General features: G+C 31.9%; 1 protein-coding gene and 1 long non-coding RNA gene across 2 annotated transcripts; both read left to right on the plus strand.

Moving 5' to 3' along the window:
• Window positions 1–2,156: 2,156 nt before the first annotated feature.
• Window positions 2,157–3,017, plus strand: LOC128282469 (uncharacterized). The gene is made up of 2 exons (XR_008272748.1): window positions 2,157–2,346; window positions 2,703–3,017. It is a non-coding gene; the product is annotated as an uncharacterized LOC128282469 (long non-coding RNA).
• A 9,513-nt stretch (window positions 3,018–12,530) lies between these two features.
• LOC108488188 (3-ketoacyl-CoA synthase 19-like) lies at window positions 12,531–14,298 on the plus strand. The gene has a single exon (XM_053019812.1). It carries the CDS (start codon window positions 12,663–12,665, stop codon window positions 14,043–14,045), a length of 1,383 nt encoding a protein of 460 aa, XP_052875772.1. The 5' UTR covers window positions 12,531–12,662; the 3' UTR covers window positions 14,046–14,298.
• The last annotated feature ends 1,410 nt before the right edge of the window (window positions 14,299–15,708 follow it).

Consider the following 15,708-nt stretch of genomic DNA (forward strand, 5'->3'; position numbering starts at 1 on the left):
AAATAAAATAAATAAATAAAAAGAAATCATAAGTGAATAAATGGTACAAATGATGATATGAGGAGTGACGAATATGAACATATAATAGAAGAATGCTATGATAAAGATAAAATAAAAACAATATTTATAATAAAATATAAATAATGATATGCTAATAATATAATAAGAAAAACAAGCCAATACAGAATGGGTAAGAACCGAATTGGAAATACATCAAGCAAATAATAAATACGACAATAATATTAAAAACAATGACAATATATGTGATATTAAACATGGTAATAATATTATTAAACACGAAATAGAGACTAACATATATATATAAACATATAATAATAATAAGTGAAGTGACGGAAACATAATATTAAAACACTAATAATGTTGCCTATATACATACGTATATATTATTATATATATAATAATAGGTATTAAAGGTGCATTAATAGTACTGAAAATATGTACATACTACATATAGAAAAGATAATATTAAAAGTATATACATAATATAAAGTTAAAAATAATATAAACAAATATATAAATAATATCTATTAAAAGAATATACACATAATATATGCATGTATTAAAATAATAATAATAATATTTAAAAATAATTATTAATAATGTTACATAAAAGTATATATATATAAATATATATGCACGTTAAAATATTAATTGAAATTAAAACTAATACTAATAATAGAAAAAATATAATATAATATAATATAAAATAAAAAACAATAGTAATAATACTAAGATCAGTAATAGTAATAATTATAATGAAAGTAAAAGTAATACTAAATACGACAATAATAATAACAATAATAATCAATAAATTAAGTCAATTAGTAATAGAGTAATAGATAAATAATCCTGAAAAGGAAAGTGTATAATATAATAATATTAAAATAAGATAGTTAAAAATACTACTATATGAATACATATATATACATATATAATAAAAATATATATATACTAATAATAATAATAATAATAATAATAATAATAATAATAATAATAATAAGAGTAATAATATTGAAATCCAAAAAGTAAATATAATATATAAAAATATTAAAATAAAATAATTAGAAACAATACTATACATAAATAGCATATATATACACGTATAATAAAATATATACTAATATTAATAATAAATATAATAGGGTAAAAATAGGTATAAAATAATAATAGTAAAAATAATAATAATAAAAATAATAATATGTGAAGGTTGAGAGAAATAATAACATAATAATAAAATCCAAGTTTTAAAATTATAAAGGGATATAAATAAATGGCAAAACAAAGTAAAATAAATGTATGTAAGGAAAAAGAATAGATAAATAAATATAAAAGAAATATAATAGTAATAGTAATAATAATGCAAAGCTAATTAATTTAATAATATGATAATAATAATAGTAAAGTAAAAGAAAAATAATGAAAGGAAATACGGGAAATATATATAAAGAAATGAATAATAGATGGATAGACAAATAAATAAATACTAGTAGCTTAAAAGTGATAAAATAACAAATATTTAATTGAAGATATTAAAACAACAAATATTTAGAAAGTAAGTATTAAAATCCTTAATATATATGTGAGGGATATAATATAACAAATAGATGAAGAAATAATATGATAATAATAACTATAATAACCGATGGAAAAAACAAAGAAAATAAAAATAAAAAATAAAATTAAAGGCATAAAATACAGAATGCAAATAAAGTGAAAATAATAACCATTTAAAAATTAAAGGAAGATAAATAAATAAATAAACTAGACAAAACAAACATACATATAAAATAAGCTTTAAATTAAATAAAGGATTAGATTGGGATTAAAATAAAACTCAGAGTCTAAAACATAAGAAAATAGATGAATAAACAAAAAAGGGACCAAAATGAAATACGTGCAAAAGTGGAGGACCGAATTGGCAATATTCCCCCATCATTAAAACGGTGCCATTCTAATAAGTACTAAAATGTAATTAAAGTAATATTTTAGGCGAAATTTAAAAGTAACAATGAGTTGATTTGAAAGGACTAGAAAGGAGGAGGGACTCTTTGCGCAATTTATCTCAAAAGCAGAAACATGCTTGGCCTAGGGTTTGTGACCCCGTTTTATTAGCTATTAAAACAAAAAAAAAAATCATTTTGAATGGCCATCCATTTTCTACAAAAAATCAAAACAAATCCCCAACCCCCATTCTTCTATCCTTCATTTGGAAGCCAGATAATCTTAACCCACGATTGGAAGAGGAAGTTCTTCCTTTGTTCCCTTTTGGCTCAGTCCCGGCGATGGAGAAGGAGACTCCGGCGACGTAACCGTAAGGCGATTTAGGTAAGTTTCTTTTCTTCTTCCTTTTATTTTAATATATATAAAAAAAGAAGAAACAAAATAAATAATGCTTTAAAAACCGAAAATAAAAGAGTCACCTTTAGAAAATTTATTTCTCTTTTTCGATTGATCGTCTCTGTTTTTGTATTTTCTTTGTATTTGACTGCCTTTTTTATTTTTCCTTCGATCTCTGCTCTCTTTTTTGTTAAAAATCTTGTTGTTTTTTTATTATTGCAATACAATGTTTTCTTTTTATTCCCAAAAAACCTCCTCTCTTTACATTGATTTTTAGTGGCTTTATAGTCGATTTTACATTGCTTTGGCTACTGTTTATTACGTGTTCGTCCTTCTTTTTGCAGGTGATGGAACAAGAGTAGGGCTGGTAGAGGCAGGTGGTGTCAGAGAAGCATGGAGGTTGGCGATGGCGTGTAGGCAACGGTGGCAGAGTTGGTGGCCGGTGCAAGTGGGAAGGTGGCTAGATTTTTTTGTTCTGACTAGCTTTGTGTTTTTTCTTTTGGGCTAGGGTTTAGGTTTAGATTGGGTTTGGGCTTGTTTAATTAATGTTGGGTTTGGGTTGGTTTGTAATGGGTTGTTGGGCTAATTTGGGCTCCTACAGCAGCTAAGTTTCAAGTTTGACCATTTTCGATACAAAACCTACTTAAACCTTAGATAAATGCCATTTACAATTGAAAGGGTACTTTAACCAACCTATTTAACATTATTCATATATGTTCAATTTCCAACTTGATCTCTAATGATCATATCATATAATACAATTAAGATTTAAACACAAATATTTATATAATCATGCCATTCAATTCAATTTTGGAGTCTACCGACTCATCCATATTTGTTTTGACCCCCATGCCTCGTTTCGATGAACTTACAAGTTGGAACACAAACTTTTTTCAAAATACAAACCATATTCGATTATACCATTAATTTCATAACATTACTAATTCCATTTTCAGCATTATAATCATATTTATAGTTTATAACCCTTATTAGCCTGACTCAGAATGGGACGAAACACACTAGACTGGCATCAAAGTGCATTATCATATAAGTTGAAATAAAGGAATCTAGCACATAAAGTGCATACTGGTGCACAAAGCGTATATTAGCACATGAAGTGCATCCTACCACGTAAGTGCATAAACTCGTACACAATCCAATCCTATGGCTTGCCAACTATAAATGTACTACTGAGTCTATTGTTTAGTGTACGGTTTGGCTAATTTAAGCTCTCATAATCTCAAATCTATAAAAATTACAAGAAAAGACCTTGATTGCACTTATAGTTTTATAGCTGAAATCTTTAGGGCACAAAAATGACGGTTTCTCTTTTATTTTTCTTCTTTGGCCGGTTGGAGAAAATGAATATTTCATCTCTCCTTCCACCAATTTCTATTTATATTATGTTTTACTTTAATTAAACTAGTTTAATTAAGTTGAGCCTTAATTATTTAAGCTTAATCATTAATTAAGTTAAGTAAATGGCATCATCCATCATCTCCCACTAACATATATTTAAAATAGTATATTTTCTATTTTAGTCCTTTGGTTAATTGCTATTTAAGTCCCCAAGTCTTAAACTAATTAAAATTATAGTGATTAAACTTTTACAATTTAGTCATTGAACCTTAATTTCTCACAAATTTGGCTAGATTACTTAACCAAATTTTAATTCAGTAATACACTAACTCTATAAATATCCCTATTTAATATTTACGAATTCAGTTTATAGAAATGAGATTTTGAAATTGCCTTTTCTGATACCACTGAAAACCGGGTCATTACAAATACAAACTTCATACATAATAGAACTCAAATCTAAAACATCAAAATTTCAATTTTATCATTTTAGACAAAACTTCATCTGAAAATTAAAACAAAATTTAAATATTAAATATAATACTTAACAAAAAATTACATTTTGTCACATCCATGATGTTAGTGGAAGAAAATATTTTAAATTTTTTTCTTTAAAGATGATTTGAAGCTTGGAAAAACAAAACGTCATCATAAGAATATTAATTAAAATTGAAAATAAGAGGTATTTCTATAATTTCATAATTGATTTAGTGATTGATTAAGAGTGACATCAACTCACTAAAGTATTTAAATATAAGTATTAAATAAGTATTTCGCTAAGTGATATGGTTACAACTAAGAAATTATATGAATCATATCTCATCACACTACACCAAAATAGACTTTTCATGACATTTTAAAAATGTCATGAAACAACACCAAGATGTCACTAAAAAGAATTTGAATTTTCATGACGTTTTTGGTAAAACGCAAAAAATGTCACGCATTTACTGTAAAGAATGTATTTGTGATGTTTTCACAACACTTCTTCTTTCGTGACAATTGTAAACGTCACGAAAAGTCACAAAACGTAATGAAAAACTACATATTTCCTTACATTTCAAAATGCCATGTTGACTAATGAAAATGTAACAATAGGTGTAACGCCCCAATTTTCGGGAATCCTGTGAATGTTGGCATAGGTTTAATTATGTTAGTGGGCCTCTAGAAAGCCCAAGCTTAAGATAAAACCCGGCAATTTTAGTTAATTTTTGTTCTATAAGAAAAAGGGGGTGAAATTATGAAATAGGACCTATGTGAAAATGTTTGAAAATGCTATAGGCTAAATTGAAGTGACCAAATAAATAGGAGTGCAAAATAGGAGGATTTGCATGACAAACCTCCCATTTTACGTGAAGTGGCCAGCCATCATGTTGTTGTAGACAAAATGTACACTTGATATCCATAATTTATGGTACAAATTGATACAAATTGATAATAGGTTAGGTAAATATTCCATGATAATGGGTTAGGTAAATGTTTCATGATAATGGGTTAGGTAAATGTTTTATGATAAGAATTTTATATCTTTTGTATTAAAGAATTAAATGGATGAAATATGAAGTTTTATTAAAAGAAAAAGGGGTGAAAAGAACAAAGCTTTGTCCATCTTTGTTCATCATAGCTGAAAGTTAGAGAAGAGAAAGGAGAGGAGAAAGCTCTTGAGTATTCGGTCATTAGGAGGAGGAAAATTGAAGGTAAGTTCTTGGTACCTTGCTTCTATTTTGAGGTTCATGAGTTCTTCTTGATTTTACCTTAACTCTTGAAGTATATTTTGATTTTTAGTTGTGTTGTGAGCATTTAGTCATGAATTAAAATGAAGGAAATGGTTGTTGTTTCATGTTCTTTTGATGAAAAATAGAAGATAGGTGAAGTTGAGCCAAACAAATGAGCATGCATGTGCCTTAGATGTTAAAGGGAAAAATCAGCTAACATGTTGTGCTTTAAAATGATGAAATGGAGATTATACTTAAGTAAAATCATAGATATGTGATGATTGATTGGTGATATACATGTTTAAATAACAAGCATGCAAGTTAGGTGTGAAAGAGTGATTTGGTAATAAATCTGCTTGGGACAGCAGCAGTAACGTGACTTTGGAAAATCACCATAAATTGTGGGAGAAGAATTAGAAGCTGAATAAATTATGTAATTAAAGCTTATTGAGTCTAGTTTTAAATAGAATAAACGAGAACATATTTCGAATTCTGTAAAATGAGAAATTTGATTCGTAATGAAGAGTGGTCAGATTAGTCAAACTGTGAAACATGGGAAACTTTAAGAAAAATCTGGTATTGATTGGCCATACCAAAAATTCTGAAAATTTTATGGATAGAAGATATATGAGTCTATTTTCAGGGAAAATTAACGACACTTGATTTGGAGTTTCGTAGCTCCAGTTATAAATAATTTAGTGACTGTTGCTCAGGAAGACAGCTTGCAGTGAAATTATGATTATGTGGTAAACATTGACAAAAATTTGTTAATGAGTTGCTTATTGTTTTCTTATAAGCTTACTATGATCTGTAGGTGTGGTTGGCCGAATATGGTATGGGGTTAATACGTAGTTTGTGTTTGAATAGTTAGATTAACGTGTTAGTAATCCAATTGTAGGCGGTCCATGTGTGGATCTCACAAGATATCGTCATAAACAATGTGTGTAACTAACACCCTTTTCTTAGTCTAGATCGGCAAAAGTCGAAAAGCGAAATGCCGAAAACCGTATTTTGTAGATTTGCGAAAAGCGAATGCTCGTGAGGTAAATCGATTAATGTTTTGGTAAGTTACAATGTTTGGACCGCAAAGTGCATGATTTACGTGCCCTCGATATTTTTGGGCCTAATGGGCCAAAATTAGAATGATGAATAATCAGCCCAATTCGTAAGAACCCTCGACGTGATTCGTAGTACGTGAAAGGTAGGAATATGCATAAAACCTTAAAATAGATAAATTACTGAAATACCTTTAAAAGTGAAAATTTACGCTTTACCCCTAGAAGATAAATTACCAAATACCCCTAGGGTTAAATTGACTTAAATGAATGTTTGATTTGTTGTTATTTATGCATGCCATGTTGTTATTATCGATGCATGGATGGGATATTGACGAGGAAGTCTTGAAAGTGACTTGTCCACATCTTGGAGGCTTTGCCTCAATTTATCGTTAATAATCGAAAGCGAGAATGTTTAATCTGTGGAGTGTTAAATTGGGTGGGTTGAGCTATCCCACATGGAGTGTATGGTGGTACGGGTGGAGTGTAGTGGTTGGTGGGTTGAGTAGTCTCCCAAATGGGCTTGCATATGTTATTGATGTTGCATGTATTTTGAAATGGGCCTATGGGCCATACTTATTATCTGAATAAGGGCTAAGGCCCGGTTATTGTAATCTGAAAAGGGCTCGGTCCAGACCACTTATTACTGAATGGGCTTAGGCCCAATAGGCTTGAGCTGACTTGGGCTTTGAATGGGTTTTCCTTACACACCGAGTTTCCCCAAACTCACCCCTTTTATTTTCATCCACGCAGAAATCCCCAACCATAGTAGGCTTGGAGTGTGAGGGAATTGAGTGGCCACCCGCTCAAAGTTTGATTTTCTTCCGTGAACTGGACATCCTTTTAATTATGTTTGAGGTTTTGAGCTTTTAAATGTAATAAGGCCGCTTATTTATTTTTTGATGGTTTTTATATGTTTTATTAAGATAGGTAACATTTAAATTTAACTGTTGAAATTGGATAGCTTTAGGGCGCGTTTTCAAAAACAGTAACTGATTTCAAAACAACACGAAAATCAGCAAAGCTTCCACAATGAAGATGTTTTCCAAAATTAATCTTTTTTCCTAAAATGGGCTTAATCAAATTGGTTGCCTGAAAACATACATGACGTTAAGGTGTGGCAATGGCGGTGTGCATGTCTAGGATTGGATCCGAAGAGAGCATGGTACTTAAGTAGTCCGATGGACTCACCTCCTCTTTTTCCAGCTTCCTACCTGGTGCACAACTTCCATTCACCTTAACCCTTAATGAATTAATCTTTTGAACATCAAGTACGATTTTCTGGACTTAGAATGGAATTTTTTTTTACGTTTTTGATGTGGCATGCCGGATTCGGCGATAACTTCTGGGCCGGGTTTGGGGTGCTACAATAGGTTTGTACATATAGTAAATCGCCATGGAAAATTAGGGTGAAACATCATAAAAAGTTTCCATTTTGTGACTTTTCGTTACGTCCCTAAGCGCCACAAAAAATGGAGAGAAACTAACATATTTTTGTCTACTTGTGACATTTAAAAATGTCACCAAAATTTTCAAACAAAAACTTTCGTTTTTTTTTATCAAAGGTAACTATAGTTACAAAAGTGTCATGAAAACTGTTACTTTCTGCGACACTTATTTTTTGAATAAAAGGGAATGAAAAGAAAAGAAAATGTCACAGAAAATATTCAGAATATAACTATCAAAAGTCCCCAAAAGTCATAATGCAAATAAAATAATGAAATGAGCACAAATACATAAAGTCCACCTTACAAAAATTAAAATCAAGTACTAAGGTTCAAATACTAAAACATAAAGCTAAAATAAAAATGAAACTTTTAGTTGAAATTAAGATAAAATCATACATGTGATGTAGCACCCCAAACCCGGCCCAGAAGTTATGGTCGGATCCGGCATGCCACATCAAAAAGGTTAAAAAAAAGTTTTCCATTCTAAGTCCAGAAAATCGTACTTGATGTTCAAAAGATTAATTCATTAAGGGTTAAAGTGAATGGAAGTCATGCACCAAGTAGGAAACCGGAAAGAGGTGGTGAGTCCATCGGATCGCTAAGTACCAAGCTCCTTCGGATCCAATCCTAGACATGCATACCGCCATTGCCACACCTTAACGTCATGGATATTTCTAGAAATCGATTCGATTAAGTCATTTTAGGAAAAGTGATTAATTTTGGAAAATACTTTCATTGCGGAAGCTTTGCTTGTTGTCGTGTTATTTTGAAATCAACTGTTGTTTTTGAAAACGCGCCTAAAGCTATCCAATTTCAATAGTTAAAATAAGTATTACATATCTTAGTAATACATATTAAAAACCATCAAAAATAAATAAGCGGCCTTATTACATTTAAAAGCCCAAAACCTCAAACGTGATTAAAAGGATGTCCAGTTCACGTAAGAAAATCAAACTTTCGAACGGGTGGCCACTCCAATTCCCTCACGACTCAAGCCCACTATGGTTGGGGATTTCTGCATGGATGAAAATAAAAGGGTGAGTTTGGGGAAATTCAGTGTAAGGAAAACCCATTCAAAGTCCAAGTCACTCAAGCCCATTGGGCCTAAGCCCATTCAGTAATAAAGTGATATCGGGCGAGCCCTTTTCAGACATAATAAACGGGCATTAGCCCTTATTCAGATAATAACAAGATGGCCCATAGGCCCATTTCAAAATACATGCAACATCAATAAACATATGCAAGCCCATTTGGGAGACTACTCAACCCACCAACCACTACACTCCACCGTACCATCCATACACTCCATGTGGGAATAGCTCAACCCACCCAAATTTAACACTCCACGATTGCAGCCTTTTTCAGCTCGCTTATCATAGAATTGAGGCGAAGCCTCCAAAGATGTGGACAAGCCACTTTCAGACTTCCTCCGTCAATATCCCAATTCCATGCATCGATAATAACAACATGGTATGCAAGAAATAACAACAGCTTAAACATGCATTTAGGTCAATTTAACCCTAAGGGTATTTCGGTAATTTATCTCCTAGGGGTAAAACTGTAAATTTTTCACTTTTAAAGGTATTTCAGTAATTTATCTATTTTAGGGTTTTTCATGCATATTCCTACCTTTCACGTACTAACGTAATTACGCATCGAGGGTTCTTACGAATTGGGCCCGTTGGCCTATCATTCCAATTTTGGCCCATTAAGCCCAAAAATATCGAGGGCACGTAAATCATGCACTTTGCAGTCCAAATTTTGCAGCTTACCAAAACATTAATCGATTTACGTCACGAGCATTCGCTTTTCGCAAATTTACAAAATACCGGTTTTCGCATTTCGCTTTTCGACTTTTGCCGATCCGCATTAAGAAAGAGGGTGTTAGTTACACACATTTTGCGACGATATGCCGACGAGATCCACACACGAACCGCCTACAATTGGATTACTAACACGTTAATCTAACTATTCAAATACAAATTACGATTAACCCCTTACAATATTCGCCAACCACACCTACAGATCATAGTAAGCTTATAAGAAATCAATAAGCAACTCATTAACAAATTTTTGTCAATGTTTACCACATAATCATAATTTCACTGCAAGCTGTCTTCCTGAGCAACAGTCACTAAATTATTTATAACTGGAGCTACGAAACTCCAAATCAAGTGCCGTTAATTTTCCCTGAAAATAGACTCATATATCTTTTATTCATAAAATTTTCAGAATTTTTGGTATGGCCAATCAATACCAGATTTTTCTTAAAGTTTCCCATGTTTCACTGTTTGACTAATCTGACCACCCTTCATTACGAATCAAATTTCTCATTGTACAGAATTCAAAATATGTTCTTGTTTATTTAATTTGAAACTAGACTCAATAAGCTTTAATTACATAATTTATTCAGCTTCTAATTCTTCTCCCACAATTTATGGTGATTTTCCAAAGTCACGTTACTGCTGCTGTCCCAAGCAGATTTATTACCAAATCACTCTTTCACACATACCTTGCATGCATGTTATTTAAACATGTATATCACTAATCAATCATCACATATCTATGATTTTACTTAAGTATAATCTCCATTTCATCATTTTAAAGCACAACATGTTAGCTGATTTTTCCCTTTAGCATCTAAGGCACATGCATGCTCATTTGTTTGGCTCAACTTCACCTATCTTCCATTTTTCATCAAAAGAACATGAAACAACAACCATTTCCTTCATTTTAATTCATGACTAAATGCTCACAACACAACTAAAAATCAAAATATACTTCAAGAGTTAAGGTAGAATCAAGAAGAACTCATGAACCTCAAAATAGAAGCAAGGTACCAAGAACTTACCTTCAATTTTCCTCCTCTTAATGACCGAATACTCAAGAGCTTTCTCCTCTCCTTTCTCTTCTCTAACTTTCAACTATGATGAACAAAGATGGACAAAACTTTGTTCTTTTCACCTCTTTTTCTTTTAATAAAACTTCATATTTCATCCATTTAATTCTTTAATACAAAAGACATGATATTCTTATCATGAAACATTTACCTAACCCATTATCATGAAACATTTACCTAACCCATTATCATGGAACATTTACCTAACCTATTATCATGGAACATTTACCTAACCTATTATCAATTTGTATCAATTTGTACCATAAATTATGGATATCAAGTGTACATTTTGTCTACAACAACATGATGACTAGCCACTACATGTAAAATGGGAGGTTTGTCATGCAAATCCTCCTATTTTGCACTCCTATTTATTTGGCTACTTCAATTTAGCCTATAGCATTTTCAAACATTTTCACATAGGTACTATTTCATAATTTCACCCCCTTTTTCTTATGGAACAAAAATTAACTAAAATTGCCGAGTTCTATCTTAAGCTTGGGCTTTCTAGAGGCCCACTAACATAATTAAACCTATGCCAACATTCACAGGATTCCCGAAAATTGGGGCGTTACATGTGATCATGAAGATTGAAGGGTAAAATCATGAAAATTATCAACCAGATTGCAATCTAGAGTCGCGTCAGTAACTCAAACATTAGATTGATGAGATGAGTGATCATCATCGTGTTGTGATGGTAGAAGGGTAATTGTTCCTGATGACATTTGTGTAGTAACCTTGGCTTGGAGATCACAAAACTTTAGCCACAAAATTGGTGGAGGGGGAGTCTCTTTTGTGTAATCAACTTCTAAAATCAATTTTTATTAGTATTTATTATGACTAAGATATCTTTTATGTCCATTTTATGATTCATGAAAATTAATCTTTTGGGGAAAACAATTTTCATTAACGATCATAATTATAGTACAAACACAAATAAATATATGAGTAACCATAACATATAATTGAATAATTAATATAAAGCATAATGGATGGAGAATAAGAAAGAATTGAGCAATATCCATCCATGGGCATACACACATGTTGGGACTAGAGATCCACATATCGTGAACATGAGTGCTTAATAATCTAAGATATTTGCCCTAATCAACAACACAAAGGCATTATTGGCCATATATATATTGATTTAACTAATTCACAAATGTCATGTTTAAGCAGGAGTGAAGTTAGAATTTTTTTGAGGGGGTCTTAGGTTAAGTTATACATTTTTATAAGAGTTAAAATGTGATTTCACATTTGTATTGGTTTATATCTTTACGTTTTTTGAAAGAACTAAATCAAAATTTAACATTTTTTAGAGGTCACACTATAATTTTACCATATATTATGATTTTATGAATTTGGGGGTCTAATTTGGATGTCTAAAGCATAAATTCTTTTTTTTTGGGGGGGGGGCATAACCTGTGCTCCCTGTCCTTTCCCCCTTGGTTCTAAAATACATATTAGACTACCGATTAAGTTTTAATTCAATTACATCAATGCTCTTACAATAATTAAGAGTACTTAGTTTTGAGTGAATTTTAAGTGTTTTTTTCCTCTAATTTAAAGGTGGAAAGGATTATGGATAGAAATAGTATTTATATTAAAAAAATTACATAGGACCAAAGTGTTTTTGTTTTAATTGAACTGGTTTCCCAGCCAGGTCAGATTTGGATATCGTTTTCTTTTTAATATAAATAGACATATATCCAAGACATATATCCAATCCACCAAGAGTATACCAACTAGTATATTTCTCTCAATTTCTTCACATTTCTGGATTTTATACATAAACATCCCATCTCCATCACATTCTCAAGCCTTTTCAATGGAGTTTTTAATGGAAATATGTCTCCTTTTCCTTTGTGGCTTCATTTCTCACTTTGTTAACATGATTTTCCAGAAGAGAAATCAGCAATGCTATATGATGGGTTATGAATGTTTCAAGGCTGCCGATGACAGGAAGCTCGACACTGATGCGTGCGTGAAAGTTGTGTTGAGGAACAAGAATCTTGGTCTGGACCAATACAGGTTTCTTTTAAAAACCATTGTTAGTTCCGGTCTTGGTGAAGAAACTTATGGTCCAAGGAATGTTATTGATGGTAGAGAAGAGTTTCCTTCGGAAAACGATGCACATGCCGAGATGGACGAGATCATGTTCAGCACTCTAGACACTCTGTTCGAGAAAACAGGAGTTTCCCCGTCGGACATCGACATACTCGTCGTCGATGTCTCGTTGTTTTCACCAGCACCGTCGTTAACTTCCCGGATTATAAACAGGTACAAGATGAGGGACAACATTAAGTCCTTCAGTCTCTCGGGAATGGGATGTAGTGCAAGCATGGTTGCAATCGATATGGTGCAGCAGTTGTTCAAGACATACGAGAACCAGTTCGCCATCGTTGTGAGCACCGAATCAATCGCTAGGCATTGGTACTGCGGCAAAGAGAAGTCAATGATGTTATCGAATTGCCTGTTCCGTAACGGTGGGTGTTCAATCCTCTTAACAAACAAAAGGAACTTGAGGGATCGATGCTTGTTGAAGTTAAAGTGTGCCGTAAGAACCAATATCGGATACGATAACGAAGCATACGGATGTTGCATACAGGTTGAAGATCCAAAAGGTTACCAAGGTTTCCTCCTTACAAAAAACTTAACAAAAGCTGCTGCTAAAGCTTTTACAGGGAATCTCAAGCTCCTATTGCCCAAAATATTACCAGTTTGGGAACTGCTTCGATATGCAATATCAACTCTCCGGAAAAAATCAACCAAAGGCCAAAATTTAAATTTCAATTTAAATCTCAAGTCTGGGGTTGACCATTTTTGTCTCCATCCCGGTGGAAGGGCAGTGATTGATGGGCTTGGGAAGAGTTTGGGACTTAGTGAATATGACTTAGAGCCAACTAGAATGGCACTATACAGATTTGGAAACACATCAGCAGGTGGTTTATGGTATGTTTTGAGTTACATGGAAGCTAAGAAGAGGTTGAAGAAAGGTGATAAGATTTTCATGGTGAGCCTTGGAGCTGGGTTCATGTGCAACAACTGTGTGTGGGAGGTAATGAAGGATGGTTTGGAAGATACTAGGGTTTGGGAAGATTGCATTGATGAGTACCCTAGAAAAAACCTGGTCAATCCCTTCACTGAGAAGTATAGTTGGATCAATGATGAGTGCTTGAACTTTGTCAGGCTTGACGATCAGTTCAATTAAGGAAATTGCAGTTCATGTTTTTCTTTAAGGAATTTTAAGCAAGTTGCAATTATTTGTGTGGATATTTGACAGGCAAATCTGAAAGATATCCCTGGTGCTTACAAATTCATGTTTGGTTTTCTACCTTTCGTACTTTTTTTTTATAGTTGCTGATCAGTTGTTCTATCAAGCTAGCTATTAGGTCGGTCTATGTATTCTCCAAAAGTAAAAATATTGTTCTCCTTAAATAAATAAAATGATTTTACCTATACAATTGCATAAAATTAAAATTAATATCAGATTTTTAACCCATTAAAAAAGAGTGAGAATATATATGCCACCAATTTGCTTCCACGTGAACTTGGAACTTGGAACTTGGAACTTGGAACCAGCTTTCCATTGATTATTCAACTTGAGCCAACTTTACTCGTTTTATACAACTTTTAGACTAATCGTTGAGCAATAAATTTATGAAGCTTAAAAGGCCGGCAGGCAAAATTTTTAATTTATTTTTTATATTTATAAATTAATATTATAATAAAATAACACTTTGAATTAAATGAAAAATTTTCAATTAGCTTTTTATATAAATAAATAAATTATGAATTAATAGTAAAATTATAATTTAACTCCTTAAAAACAAAAAAATTATGTTTAATTTCTTCAAAAATGATGAAATTATAAATAGATATTGTCGTAACCATTTTTTTGAAAAAACGGAAATCGACTTGGGTTTTGGAAACGAAAATGAAAAATGGGGAGTCGCCACCAATCTTTTTGATGAGGTGTGATCGGATCACCTTAAATTAATCATTTTAATAAAAGTCAAGATTTACTAAAACGATAATTTTTGGTCTACGAAAAATCAGGAAACGAGTTCGGGAGTCGGTTACGCACGAGGAAGGATTAGCACCCTCGATACGCCCAAAATTGGTACCTAGTTGATTAATTAATGTCTTAGTGTTGAAAATTTGAAAACTTGAAAAAATTTAAAATACGATCCCTCTTTGTAAAAAAGGCTCAAATGTTAAAGACCTTCTCGTCTCAAAGTAATAAATATCATGTCCAGTAAGTTAGGACACGACATATCGAACTTTGAGAATGAGCTTGCCTTTATTTAAAAAAAAAAATTCGTATATTTTAACCCCCTTTTAAAAGGATATTCTGTTGGTTAGGGTAAACGAGGAAAATCGAAACCCAGTAAGTTAGGGCGCATTTCCTCGAATTTTCAAACACCGAATATTGCTTTTACTTGTGAAAATCTTATTTCGAGCTAACAAAATGTCATACCCGATAAGTTAGGGCACGACACCTCGTATCCCCGAGGATAAGTATTTTTCAAAACTCGTATTGCGATTTAAAAGAGTATTTCGTATTTAGGTTAAATGAGAGAAGTCGAAACCCAGTAAGTTGGGGCACGATTGTCTCGAATTACCAAAAACGGAATATTTACTTTTACGAAAGAATTTTTATTGGGTTGGATAAAACCTAAATTCGTGATGGAACGAGAAAAAAATGCATAATAAATAAAAATCGATAATCATAACAAGATAAACATGAGCACAAAGGTGAACGACAACGATAAAAACAAAGATAAAATAAATGCGTCAAACGAATAATAAGTAAATGAAATAGTAAATAAGCTAAAAAAAATTTGAAATTAAGAAAGAACTAGTAGTAAACG

Source organism: Gossypium arboreum, chromosome 10 (assembly GCF_025698485.1).
Source record: "Gossypium arboreum isolate Shixiya-1 chromosome 10, ASM2569848v2, whole genome shotgun sequence".
NCBI lineage: Eukaryota > Viridiplantae > Streptophyta > Magnoliopsida > Malvales > Malvaceae > Gossypium > Gossypium arboreum.

What these genes read in the sequence shown, in the direction of transcription:
- LOC108488188 (XM_053019812.1), top strand. Translation starts at nt 12,663, where the DNA reads ATGGAGTTTTTAATGGAAATATGTCTCCTTTTCCTTTGTGGCTTCATT.